At 65.7% G+C, this 13229-nt stretch overlaps 2 protein-coding genes across 2 annotated transcripts in view; one reads left to right on the forward strand and one right to left on the reverse strand.

Annotated features, from left to right (window-relative positions):
- CHLRE_17g735750v5 (uncharacterized protein) overlaps window positions 1-1870 on the forward strand; it is a 5242-nt gene extending 3372 nt beyond the window's left edge. Inside the window, exons 7-8 of the mRNA XM_043072538.1 lie at window positions 333-529; window positions 742-1870. Of these exons, the coding sequence (XP_042914997.1) occupies window positions 333-529; window positions 742-1618 (1074 nt within the window). The 3' untranslated portion in view covers window positions 1619-1870. The remainder of the gene's footprint in view (window positions 1-332; window positions 530-741) is intronic.
- A 65-nt stretch (window positions 1871-1935) lies between these two features.
- On the reverse strand, window positions 1936-13208 carry CHLRE_17g735800v5 (uncharacterized protein). The gene is made up of 18 exons (XM_043072539.1): window positions 12609-13208; window positions 12174-12254; window positions 11658-11711; window positions 11202-11267; window positions 10866-10923; window positions 10458-10546; window positions 9663-9753; window positions 9315-9406; window positions 8800-8926; window positions 8369-8605; window positions 7923-8056; window positions 7418-7682; window positions 4744-7103; window positions 4410-4448; window positions 3956-4023; window positions 3437-3558; window positions 3178-3230; window positions 1936-2939 (listed from the first exon to the last, which is right to left on the reverse strand). The coding sequence occupies exons 1-18, from the start codon at window positions 12660-12662 to the stop codon at window positions 2475-2477; spliced, it is 4455 nt and encodes a 1484-aa protein (XP_042914998.1). The 5' UTR covers window positions 12663-13208; the 3' UTR covers window positions 1936-2474.
- Window positions 13209-13229: the final 21 nt, after the last annotated feature.

Consider the following 13229-nt stretch of genomic DNA (forward strand, 5'->3'; position numbering starts at 1 on the left):
AGGGGAGGGGGGGGGAGGGGAGGGGAGGGGAGGGGAGGGGAGGGGAGGGGAGGGGAGGGGAGGGGAGGGCAAGGAGGAGGGGAAGGCAGGAGGAGGGGTTGTGAATGCCAGCCCAAGCTAAAACAATATCAAGCGAAACGAGCGGAGGGGCGGGGTTGTTGTCTGGGTGCCAAGGATACGGGGAGTGCGGGCGCGCGTGTGTGCCAGACAAAGGCCATGGGGGACGTGAGGGAAAGACGCACTCGTCAGCTCTCCCCTGTCAACATCCTGTTCCCGCCCCTTCTCCTCTCAGCCCATGTTTTATTGCCGTCGTTCTGCCCCGCTCGCTGCAGGTGGTCGCGCTGTTCATCTCCGCACTTAGCCCTGCTGCTGCAGCCGGCGGCGGCGGCGGCGTCGGCTCGGGGCGTGTGTCATACGGGGCCTTTGTGAACGCGCTGCGGTTCGGCTCGCTGCCCTGGCGCGGCTATAACGCCAAGCTGAGGCACCGGGTGGGAGGAGACCCCGAGCAGCCCTTCGGCCCGCCCTCGGGGTAAGCGCGAGTTTGTTGGGGAAGAAGAAGGAAGACAGAGAGAACTGGGGCTTGGTTTGGCTGAGGGACTTGGGTGAGAGCTGTAGCGGGGGGTTTGGCTGGGGGGGGCTTTGCTTGGACGCTCCGATGGAGTTCTCCCCCGCATCCGCCTCTCGCGCACTTACCCTCGCATCTCAACTCGCGACGCGCCGTGCACCCCTCCGCACGCGCAGGCCCACGCCCTACGGCATTGCCGCGCCGCCAGCCGGCAAGCCCGGCGCCGGCGGCGCCGCCGGCGTGTCGGCGGGCGGCGGCGGCGCCGCTACAGACGAGTCGCTGGCGGCCAAATGGTCCGACCTGCACCGAGCCTTCAAGGAGCTGGACCACAATGGCGACGGAGTGGTGGAGTGGGGCGAGTTCCGCGATGCCCTGCGGCGTGTGGGCGACCGCCACCACCTGGGCCTTTCTGATGGCGAGGTGGCGGAGGTGTTTGCGGAGGCGGCGGCCGTTGCTGGCGGCGGTATTGGAAGTGGGGGCGGGGTAGGAAGTGGAGATGGGGTCGGGGGTGCAAGGGTTGTGGGGGTTGGCAGCGTAGTGGCCTTGAGGAAGACGGGCGGGAAGCTGGGCAACGCGGCGGTGGTGGTGGCGCCGGGAGCGGGCGACAGCGGCGTGGACTACCAGACCTTCATGGCCATGTACGGAGCGGCCGGCATCGCGGCTGCAGCTACAACCGCAGACGGGGGCGCAGCTGCTACTGCCGCGGCTGCGCAGCAGCAGCAGCAGCCCGGGGCGGCTGTAGCGGCGGTGGCGGCGGACGCGCTGCTACTGCCGGAGTTCTTCCAGCCCAAGACGCTGCGGTGTAGCCACGCCGACCGGCCCTGGCCGCAGAACTGGCGGGCGCCGGCTGTAGCAGCGGGCGCAGGGGCGGCGGCGGCAGTAGCAGGGCCGTCGGCAGCGGCAGGGGCGGCGGAGGCAGCGGCTGTAGCAGGTGGCGGGGGAGGCGAGTCGGGCGCAGCAGCGGCGGCAGTAGCAGGTGGGGGTCAGCCGCTCAGTGGGGCGCATGCAAATGCAGCGGTAAGGCTGAAGCGACTGAGCATGAGCGAGCGGTGAACTAGTGATTTTGTGAAATGCGACGCGATAATGAATGATTGCTATGAGAGCTAGTTTGTCGGCAGGTTGCGTTGGCAGGAAGCAAGTAAGAGCGCGTGTGAGGTCCGTTGCAATGAACGTGAGCCACGCACGTGGCATGCAGTGCGTTTGGGGAACTGCGGTATGCCGTATGCGCCGTTACGTGCCGCTGGACGCAAGCGGTTGCGTCGAAGCATTGCTGTGTTACTCAATGGTGCTATTGATATAAAGGCAGATCCAGCGGACCTGAATCACTGTCAGTGCGCAGGGTTAGCAGGGTTTGAGGCTGCAGCACCACAGACGCAGTGCTGTTACAGCGCAGTGAAGTCCAAACTATCAGGGCACGTATCAGGGGACAGCTGGCAAGCCCCCGGTCCTCGCGCTGTCAAGACGCGACGTCACCGCACCTTGACTGTCACTGCCACCAGGCCGCACAGCAGTCATCATGACACCGTGTTGCTTGCAGTTCCCAGCAAGGCACACGATCCCTCTCCCCATTTGACACCAATGGCCACCACTTTGCCCCCCACGTTTACAGGAAACTTGATCGCTCGCCACACCAACCTGCGTAGTCCTACCCAGCTCCCACACCACTGAAAGCAACTGGCAATGCTTCCCCACACTCATCCCACGTTTTCTAGCGCTACCACGGTGCTGCAAGAAAGGAGCCGCATGTCAGCCAAGCCATCGACAACGACCTGTATGCGCCCAGATGCGCCAGCCCACATGACACTCCCTCCAAGCAGCAATACTGCCCAGCCCCCGCACCTCCGAACAAATACGGACTAGAATCCACGTCATATTTCAGTTATTGTCAAAAGGCGGCGTCATTCGCGTGTCAGTGTGAAGGGCCGCTGGGGCTACTCAACCGGCTCGGGCCCTTTTTCTTACCCGCCTCCTTGCCCCCGCCCCGGCTTCCTATCCCCCGCCCCGCCGCCGCTTTCCCTGCCACTCCTGCCTCCTTCTCCTCTGCCTCTGCCCCTGCCGCCGCCCCGTTCCTTGCCCCGTTCTCTTCATGCGAACCAGCACCGCCACCGCCGCCACCCGCCATGCCCGGGCCCGCCGCCGCCAGCGCGGCCGCAGCGGCCGCCATGTCTCCATGCAGCACCGCCGTCGCGCCCCCTGCTCCAGCACCCCCCGCGGCCCCCGCCACGCCGCCGCGGCCGCCGCCACCGCTGCCTGCCCTGCCGGTGCCGGCGGCTGCTCGTCCCACCGTGTGTCCGTACTCGTCCTCCACCGCCACGTCACCCGGCCCCACAACCGCCAGGATGCGTTCCAGCTCGTCAATCTTGGCCATCATGTCCTGTAGGGGTATGAGTCGTTTGTGTTTGATTTTGCGTTTGTGTGCGTTTGTGATGTGTATGTGTGTGTGTGTTTGTGTCTGTAATGTGTGCGTATGATTAATGTATGGAGCTCGCAAGACACGTGGGATTTGCGAGGGACCGGGGAAGCGAGAGGAACAAGGCAGGACGGACGCGTATGGCTTTCACAGCCAGCCGGCCGGTTGGTAAGCTGCACAGATGCACGGCTCCCTCCCGCACCTTCTCGTTGCCGAGCGCGCGCTTGAGAGCCTGGTACACCTGCATGTACTCGCCTGCGCGGGATGAGAGAAAGAGTGAGAGCGAGAGTGTGTGTGGAAGGACAGCACAAGGAGAAAGAGAGTGTGTGTACGTTTGTCTGGGCAAAGCAAAGCACGTCGATGACCCTCCCCTCCCCTCCCCTCCCCTCCCCTCCCCTCCCCTCCCCCCCGCCTCACCCTCCCCTTTCCTCCCCTCCCCTCCCCTCGCCTCCCCCTCTCACCCTGCACCTCCGCCAACAGCACCTTGGTCTCCACCAGGTCCCGCATGAACTCGTGGCTCTCGCCGCGAGCCTCCGCCGCCGCCGCCTGCGCCGCAGCCAGATCCGAGGACAGCCGGTCAGCCCTGTGGGGACGGGGGAAGGGGGTTTGCATTTAGGGTTATTCAAAAAAGGCGAAGCCAGGAACAGTAGTTGTTACCGATGTCCGTGAGGGGAGGAGGGCAGCCGTTCATGTAGAGAACGGAGTAAATAAGTCACAAGTACGAAGGGCCGTTTGGGGTGGGGGTGGGGGTAGCCATGCATGCGAACGGTTTAGGGGGGCTTCGAGGCATAGCTAGTTGGAAGTGGCGGCTGCGAGATTGCTGCCAAGCGCGACGCGCCATGACCCATTTGCGTGACGTCAGTGTGCCGTCACCAGCCTAACCGCCCCCCCCCCCGCCGCCAGCGGCTGCAGTTTCTCCTTGCAGCGCGACTGTTCCTTACGGGATTGGTTCAAAGTTAACCCCCGCCGCCCCCCCCCACCTGGCCTGCACGTCCTCCCTCGCCTCCAGCGCGCCCTTGAGCTGCTTGTTGAGGTGCATCACCAGCTCCTGAGGGGTGAGAGAGGGGGTTAGTGGGGTTAGTAACTACCAGCCCAAACTAAACCAAACCAAACTAAAGGAGCACAGGCAGAGGCGACAGATGCAAGCCTTAATACTGACGGAGGGGGGCTGTAGATACCAGCCCAAACTAAATAGGGGGTTACAAGGATGTTTGGGCAAGCGATGCAGGATGCACTGACGACTGGGGGTGATGGGTGAGGCGGGTGTGGCGGAAGATTAAATTCATGATTACTTAAGAAGTGAAGGCGTAGCAAGGTACAGTAGTATAGCAGACAGAGGGGACAGGGCGAGGGTAAGGCTGAGGGCGGAGGGCGGGGAACGTGCTCGGCGTTTCCCAGCCCAAGCCCCTAGTGCCCAATCCTGACTCCACGCACCTGTGTGGACGCCAGCTGCTCGGACAGGCTGTGCCGCACCTGTCGAAAGACACACAGCACAGCACACAGCACAGCACGGCACACAAAACACGCAGCACAAGGTATGAAGATTTCATACCGACAGAGGGCGCGCAGGCGTACCAGGCATGGTCGCAAGAGCTGGGGTGGGCGCGTGAATGGAGGCGGCGATGCGCCGTGCGCGTGGGGCCTCTCCACACATCCACACCCCCACCTCCACACCTGACCCACCTCCACACCACCTCCACACCACCTCCACTCTACACCCACCCACCCACCCAGCGCGCCCACCCACCCACACCCACCCACCACCCACCTGCCGCAGCTGCGACAGCTCCGTCTCCGCCTTGGCCAGCGCCTCCGCCTCCGCCCCGCCGCCGCCCGCCGCAATGCTGGCCTTGAACGCCACAGCCGCCGGCGCCGCCTCCGCCAGATTCAACCGCAGCTGCACCGGCGGCGCCGCCGCCGCCGCCGCGTCCTCCGACGCTACAGCCGCCGCCGACGGCGGCGGCGGCGCGGGTGTTATTTCCGAAAGTGTGATGTTGAAGCGCACACCGCCTGCCACTAGACCTTGGGCACCCTTGTCAAAGCTGACGGTGTCCGTGTCCGTCGCCGTGGCTGCGGCTGCGCCCGCGCCACCCGCCCCGAGGCCCCCCTCAGCGGGCGCCACCGAAGCTACGGCGTCGTAGGCGTCAGTGGAGTTGGAGGTGGAGGTGGAGGTGGAGTTGGAGGCGGGTGCGCGCTCCAGGGCCCGTCCCTCGCCGAAGGGCGCGGCCGCGGCGGCGCCCGCCACCGCCGCCACCGCCTCCGACTGAGTGCGGTACAGCTGCTGCTGCTGCTGCTGCTGCTGCTGCTGGTGCAGGTGGGGTTGAGAGTCGGGCCCCGACCCACCCGCCTGCGTGCTGCTGCTGGCGTCATCCGAGCTAGCAGCACCCGACCCCGCCTCGCCGGCCGCAAGTGCCAATGACCGGAAGCCGCCAGCGGGCCCCTCCTCCGCTGAGCCGGCGCCATGCCCGATGCCTGGGCGGCTGCCGTCATCACCCGCCGCCCCCTCCTCCGCCCCGGCGCCGCCACCGGCGCCGCCACTGGCGGCGGCACCGCTGCCGCCCGCGCCGCGCCGCGCTGCGCCTGCCCCCCATGCGCCCTCACCACCCAGTGAGGCCCCTGCTGCAGCGTCTTCCGCCGCCGACCCCACTCCTCCCAATCCTCCCACTCCTCCCACTCCGCCCACTCCTCCCGCGCCGCCCGCCCCCGGCAGCGGCCTCGAGTCCGGGTCCACACCCAGCAGCGACAACAGGTCCCGCCACACCGCCACAGCCTCAGGGCTGGCGACCAGACCCGGACCGTGCCGCGCCTCCAAAGACGACAGCAGCACATCCACCGCCGCGCCGCCGGAAGTTGCGGCGCCGCCGCCGCCGTAACCGTAGCCGGCGGCAGCGGCAGGCAGCGCCGGCGGCGCGCCGTCGCCGCGCGCGGCGGCGGCGGCCGCCGCGGAGGCGAAGGCGCTGCCGAGCGCGGCAAGGCCGGCGGCGCCGCCGCCCACGCCGCCCTCTGCTGCAGCCGCTGGTCCTCCTGACGCCGCCGCCACCGCCGCCCCCTCGCCCAGGCTCATGCTCAGGGCGGAGGGGACGTGAGACACCTGCGCCGAGCGATCGGCTGGGGTGCCATTGCCAGTGCCAGTGCCGGCCTCCGAGGCATTGACGTTGATGCGGAACCGCACTGCAGAGCCGCCGCCCGCCGTGGTGGGCGTGCCGGCGGCAATAACGCCGCCGGCGGCGCCGTGATTGCCGGCGACGGCGCCGCCGGTGCCCAGCGTCGAGGCGCCGCCAAACACAATCTCCACCTCCCCGGACGGTCGTGGCCCGGAGCTGCCGCCAAGTGCCAGCTGGCTGGAACTAGCACTGCCGCCGCCACCGCCGCCGCGGCGAGCCGCCGCCGCTGACGCGCCGGCGGCGCCCGGCCACGCTCTGGCAAAGGCAGCGAACATCCGTACCAGCTCATCCGCCGTCACCGGCCGCTGCTGCTGCTGCTGCTGCTCCGCCGCGCCGTCGCCGTCGCCTGCGCCAGCGCCCTCCCCTGCGACGCCGCCGGCAGCCGCTGCGCCGCCGGCACCACCGCCACCGCGTGCCAGCCACAGCGGCCAGGGCCCGCTGGCGCCTGGTCCCCCCAGACCCGACTCCAAATGCGACACGAACGACGAGAACAAGTCCACCAGCGGCTGCACTGACGCACCCGTGCCGCCGTCGCCACCGTCGCCGTACTGGGCATCCGGGGTGCGGCCGTCAGCGGCGGCGGCGGCGCCGCCAGGCACCGCCGCCGCGCCCGCTGGCCAGGACCGGCTCCCGGCGGCGGCAGCGCCGCCGCCGGCATCCGCCGTACCGCCCGTCGACGTTTCGTACATTCGCAACAGCTCGTCCAAAGAGGCCCGGATCGCGTCGGCCTGGGTTTCAAAGTACCGCGCATCCGGCACCACCGCCGCCGCCGCCGCCGCCGCCGCGCCCGCCGCTGCCGCGTCGCCGTCCTCGCCGTTTGCGGCCGCCGCCGCCGCGGCTGCCGCCGCCGCCGCCGCCGCCGCCTGTGCTGCCTGCTGGAACTGCCCGCGCAGTAGCTGTACGGAGGACAGGATTGCGTCGGCCTGGGAGTCGAAGTAGCGCGCGTCGGGGGCGCCGCCGCCGCCTGCACGTGGTCGTGTGTCGTACACACACGCACACACACACGATGCGTCAGTGCGTGTGGAGTCGACACGCGCAGCCCCACACAGCCCGCGCCAGCCGTCCCCGCCCCCACCCTGCATCGCGCGCTGCCGCCGCCTGTTCCCCCTCCCCCCGACACACACCCTCCCTGGCGCCCCAGCCGCACCCACCCCCATCCCCGATCCCCTGCCCCCACGTCCCCCACCCCAACCACCACCACCCACCCAACCTCCACCCCCCTACCAACCCCCAGCCCCCCACCACCACCCCTCCCCTAGCCCCACCATCCCCACCCACCTCCGGCCGTGGCCGCCGCCAGCCCTGCCGCCACCGGCCCCCCCGGTGCCCACCGCATGGCCCCAAAGTACTCCCGCAGCCGTGCCACCGACACCTCCAGCTGGTCAGCCATGGACGCGAAGGCCGAGGCGTCAGGCACAGCACGCGGCGCGCGCTGCTGCTGAGCGTGCTGAGCGTGCTGAGGGTGCTGGGGTTGGTGTGGGTCGGAGGAGGGCTGGGAGGAGGAGGCGGCGTGGGGGTCGCTGGAGGAGGCAGCAGCACCGGGCTGCGGGGATGGGGGAGCGGGGAGGGGAGGTTGGTGAGATGGTGATGGGAGGCGTGTCCGGCACCGGTGCTCACACAGCCCTCTCCGCCTGACCCGTTACCCCGGGCCAGCTTAGTACATAATGCTGGCAACTCCCTCCCTCCTGCCCTCGGTAACCACCTCCTTTGCATTCCCGATCACTCGTTGCTTACTGGAAATGACGAAGACAACCTCCCTCCCTCCCTCCTCCTCCCTGCCCACCTGCAGCGGTGACGGCGCCCAGTCGTAGGCGGCGAACAAGCCCCGCAGCGCCTCCAGGGTGCCGCCCAGCTCGCGGCGGGCAGCAGCCAGCTGAGCCGCACTGGCAGCCGCGGCGGCGGCGTCGGGCTCGCCGCCTGTGTCGAGGCGCGTGTGTGTGCGTGTGTACTGACGTGTGTTAGGGGGCACAAGGACAGAGAGCACGCAGGACTGCGCAGTTGTGAAATGTGTGTATGTGTCTGTGCGTGTCTGTGTGTACGTGTATATATATGTGGGTGCATCTAGAAAGAACGAGGGAGGGAAACATGTCGGGCTCGTGGGCTCGCATGTGGGCTTAGCGCCCTGCCGCCCCCGCCCCCGCCCCCGCCCCCGCCCCCGCCTTCCCGCCTCTTGAGGCATACAGCCCCCACACACCCCTTCCCACCACTTCCCCCCCCCACCCCACGCACCCGCGCCAAACAGCGACACCGGCCGCAGCGGCGACGGCGCCGGCACCGCCGCTCCGTACTGCGGCACCGCCGCCAGCGCCCCCTCCCCTCCAGCCGCCGCCCCGCCCGCCGCCGCCGCCGCCGCCGCCGCCGCCGCTGTGTCGTACTGCCCCCTGAGGGCGGCGGGGTCCACCGCCCCAAGTGGCGGCCGGTCGTCGTGTGCCTCGCCGGCCCGTGCGTCGGCCTCGTAGCCGAAACCTGCGAACATTTTTCAGACGCACCAATGTTTTAATATTAGGACGAACAGCTTGACAAGTCGAGAGGAACAGTAATGGCATTAAGGCACAAGAACTGTAAGCGGTGCTTCTTTGCAAAGGGCGTTTGCAAAACAAACATCAACGAGCCCCAACAACGGTACCCCCCTGCGCCCTCCCGCCGCCGCCGCCACTTACCCAGGGCGTCTGCCGCGGCCTGATTAGGCACCGCTGGGAAGTAGTGGGGGTGGGGGTAGTTGTGGTGCTGGTTGGCAGGGTGGTTGGGATCGTGCGGATCCAGCAGCCCCGGCGTGAAGGTGTAGTCCTGGAGGCAGGGAGGAGGGGAAACAGGAGGGAGGGGGGAAACATGAGGAGGGTTACATTCATGATTAGCTAATGATCTATTGGTTGACGGTAGGCAATCTTTGGCGAACAGCAAGCGTTACCGAATCGTGTTGACCAGGAGGGAGGCAGTGCTTGCTTGCAGGAGGTACATGGAGGGAGTGAGAAGAGCAGCAGATACCAACGGGAGGACGGCTGTGTGACCCCCCTTCAACTCCTACCTCCTCCTCTCCCGCTTCACTCGCTCAGTTCGGTATGGATTAGCTTGGGCTGGTACTTACAACCCTCCCCCCTGCCACTGTGCCTGGCTGCGCCTTCACTTCTTAAATAATCATGAATTAACCCCTTCCCCCCTTCCCCCCAGTCCTCACCTTGAACTTGTCCACCTGCTGCTGCACAAACGATGTGGGCGGTGGCGCCAGCTCACCGCCCTCGGGCCCCGCAGGCGGCCGCGCGGGCGAGTCTGCGCCACACATGACACACGCGCGTGGACACACCGTATTTACATGTGTGTGTGTGTGTGTGTGTGTGTGTTTGTATGTGTGTGTCTTTACATGTGTATTTGAAATACTGTGCGTTTGTGATATACTCTGCGTCTGCGTGTGTCCGATCAAGAGGTAAGTAAGCTACTAAGCTTTACAAAGTATGTGTGCGAGCGCGCTTTTCCGTCCACCGTCTACGTGCTGACATGCTCCTGCCCGCCGCCGCCGCCGCCGCACCTGCCGCCACCCCCGCCGCCACCGCCGCCGCCACCGCGTGCTGGTTGCGGCGCGCCAGGATGTGCTGCGGCAGAGACTCCTTGTCGTCCACCTGGGGAGCGAGAGGGGGGGGCGAGAGCAGGTGTGCGTGTGTGTGTGCGTGTGTTAAAGAGCACAAGGAAAACATTACGCGTAGGACAGTGTATGCGATGCAGAATTACGGCCGCGGATTACCTTCAGAGTATACTTACCGCAGCCGACCGACCTGCCGAGCCGAGACCATACTTACCCGAAGCACCTGTTACGCCCATCTACCTAACCTTGGGTGGGGATTAGTGTGCGTGTGTGCGTGTGTGTGTATGTGTGTATGTGGTGGTGTGTGTGTGTGTGTGTATAAATACGGTACCAGCCCAAGCTAACAGCAAATACAATGCAAAAGAGCGAGGGGGAGAGCGTGGCCTATGCTTGGACGGGGGCGGGGCGTAGCCATTCATGCGAACGGTGTGTATTGAACGATGAGGATGAGGGGGTGTGGCGTGGTGGTTCCAGGGGGGGGTGTTACATTCATGATTAGTCAAGGAAGTGGTAGACGGTAGACCATCTTGCGGAACATCAAGCGTTGCCGACGATGGGGGTTACATTCATGATTAGTTAAGGAAGTGGTAGACGGTAGACCATGGAGGTGATGAGAGGGCACTCGCCACTGCCGCCCGCACTGCCACCCACCCACACACCCAGCCGCACCCCTCCCCATGTGCCCTCCACCTCCCCCTGCCATCCCACCCCCCCTGCCACCCCCCCCCCCCGCCACCGCACCAGCAGCAGTGTGACCTCGTCCCACAGGCTCTGCACGGGCGCCGAGGAGGAGATGAAGTCGCGGTAGGCCTTCTCGATCTCCAGCAGGCCTGGGGCGAGGAGGCAGGGAAGCGGGCAGGGCAGCGAGTCAGGCGAGGAGATTGTGAGTAAATGACCACACACGGCCGCCCAGTGACACTAACACATGGCCGCCGCCCAGTGCCCCCTCACCCCCCCGTGCCCCGCCCAGTGTCCCATCGACTTCCTTCACCAGTATGCCCAGTGAATATACTTCCTGACACACGAGTATTATTTTTTCGCAATCCTGGGTTAATGTGTCTGGTCATGCGTCTTCGTGTCTCCGGTACATCCTTGTAGGGACGGTGAACGCAGTGCCCCCCCCCCCCCCACGAACCCGCCCCAACCCACCATTCTTCAGGGTGAAGTTCTTGGTGGCGTAGGAGCGCTGCAGCTCCCCCTCCAGCCGCTGATGGGGGGGGAGGGAGGGGAGGGGGGTTGGGAAAGGAGCGCCCGGGTATCGCACGGCTGAAAGGCCACTGCGCACTCAGACGATTCAATCGCCGCCTACCCACCCACCCACCCACCCACCCACATTACCACCACCATGCCCACCACCAGCACCAGCACCACCAGCACCCTGCGCCGCCTCCCCCCCACGCCACGCTCTCCCCCTCGCTCTTTTGCCTTGGGTTCGGTTAAATTTGGGCTGGTATCTAAACCTCCCCCTCCCCCCAACCGCCTCACCTGCACCTTCTTCTCCAGCTCGTTGACGCGGGTCTGATCTCGCAGTACCTCCAGGTCCGACTCCAGCTGCAGGTGGGGTGTGTCACATTCATAATTAGCTAAGAAAATGGTAGACGGGTTGGGGGGTGAGGGTAGCTATTCATGAGAACGGTGTGTATCAAAGATGCTAAGGGGGTGCAGGAAGGGTAGAGGGTGCGGTGCGGTGGGTGCGGTGCGGTGGGTGCGGTGGTGGGTGCAGTGGTGGGTGCGGTGCGGTGGGTGCCGTGGTGGGTGCAGTGGTGGGTGAGACAGCATCGCCAAAGGCACGAAAGCAATCGCTCCTGATTCGCGCGTGTGGCGTGCGGGTTCCCCTATCCTTTCGGTACTCCATCACCCCAACTACCGTAATGCCCTGTTCCCTGCAGCCAAATGCCGTCCCCTTTCCTCTGCAGCCAAATGCCGTTCCCCATGCTATACCTTGATGATCTTTTCATTCAGCTTTTTGATCAGCGAGGGCCGGTTGTCGAGTGCCTGTGGGTGCCAGCCAGGGGCAATGCGCAAGGCGGTCAACTTGTGAACCGATTGATGCTTTTGAACAGGCGGCGGCCGTGACATCACCCAACACGTCCACCCACTACCCAACCACAATTCCCCCTCTGACTGGGAATCGCGATAACAACCGCACCCACTCACTCCTCCACCCAGCCCTCCACCATCCATACCTCCCCCCACGCACCCGCCCATCCCTCCTCACCTCCTCCACCCCTCCACCCACCCAGCCATCCACCCACCCACACTGCCACTTCTCCACACACCTCCACACCACCCATACCTCCCCCTTCCCACCCACCTACCCACCCATCCTCCCCACACCCCTCCACACCCCTCCTCCACACCCCTCCTCCCCCTTCCTCCACACTTACCCTTCCCTCCGCACCCCTCCCCACCCTCCTCCAGACCCCTCCTCCTCCCCCACCCTCCCCTCCTCCCCACCTGCTCCAGCCGCGCCAGCCCCTCCAGCGCCTGCTGGAACAGCGGCAGCTCCAGCACCACCTGCTCACCAGGGCCCTGGCACTGTGCGTGCGTGGGGGGGGGGGATTGGGGGCGGGGGATTGTGTGTGTGGGGGGGGGGGATTGTGTGTGGGATGAGTTGGAACGCACAGCACAGGAGGGTGGGTCAGACGAGGGCAGCATGAGCAAGGTCAGGAGACACGCAGGGCAGAGGGCTTGTATGTGTGCGCACGCGTGCATGCATGTGTGTACGTGTGTACTCTGTGTATGTGTGTGTGAGAGAGCTTGCATGCGTGCAGAGACGGAATACGGTACACCGGCACACGGCACGTACACGCCGCTTTGCGCTGCCAACACCTTTTCCGTTGGTTTGGCTGCACAGCCCCCCTCCCTCCTCCCACATCCCCCCCAACGCACCTCGGCAGCTTCCTTCAGCTGCTTGATGAGGTCCTCCGTGTCCTTTCGCGTCATCGCGGCTGTCGCCAACTCTCCCTAGTGAAGGAAGGACTTCGATGGCGTCAGGCGTTCTGGCCCCGTCTGGCCCCGTCACAGGAAGACTCCCGCGGAGCTCAAACGAGAGCACGCTTCATTCCACCGGCGTTCCTATGCCCAGCGAGTTTTGAGGCGCAACCACTCTCCAGGGCTTCTCACAGACAGGCAGCTGCAGCTGAGGGGCCCAGTTCCAACGCACGGAGGCCTCGCTCCTCAGCAGGGCTATCTATCGTGGACACGCTGTTTGCCGATTATTTCGGTCACAGACGGTTCTGTGTCACGTCGCGAAAGTGCGCTCCTGGCACGGTCCCGCCCGAAGCTATCAATTCCACGCTTCGCGGAAGCGTCAGTAAAGTACCAGCTGTCGATCTTTTGCGTTTAAGCAGCAAGTCATTGCTCGCTCTGCTATTCTCGCCAGGGTGCCTTGTAGGTGCAGCTCCCGCTCTCTAAAGCAACTTATTAGTGAAACAAGGTGAGGGGTAAGAGGTAAAGCAACGTCATATTCATGGCATTTTCAAACTACAGCTCATGATCAGAAGCGGCGAG

Source organism: Chlamydomonas reinhardtii, chromosome 17 (genome assembly GCF_000002595.2).
Source record: "Chlamydomonas reinhardtii strain CC-503 cw92 mt+ chromosome 17, whole genome shotgun sequence".
Lineage (NCBI taxonomy): Eukaryota > Viridiplantae > Chlorophyta > Chlorophyceae > Chlamydomonadales > Chlamydomonadaceae > Chlamydomonas > Chlamydomonas reinhardtii.

What these genes read in the sequence shown, in the direction of transcription:
- CHLRE_17g735800v5 (XM_043072539.1), bottom strand. Translation starts at nt 12,662, where the DNA reads ATGACGCGAAAGGACACGGAGGACCTCATCAAGCAGCTGAAGGAAGCT. An exon ending in AGCAGGTGGACAAGTTCAAG is followed by an intron (nt 8,927 to 9,314) that starts GTGAGGACTGGG and finishes CCCTGCCTCCAG; the next exon opens with GACTACACCTTCACGCCGGG. An exon ending in AGCTGTCGCAGCTGCGGCAG is followed by an intron (nt 4,449 to 4,743) that starts GTGGGTGGTGGG and finishes GTCTTTCGACAG; the next exon opens with GTGCGGCACAGCCTGTCCGA.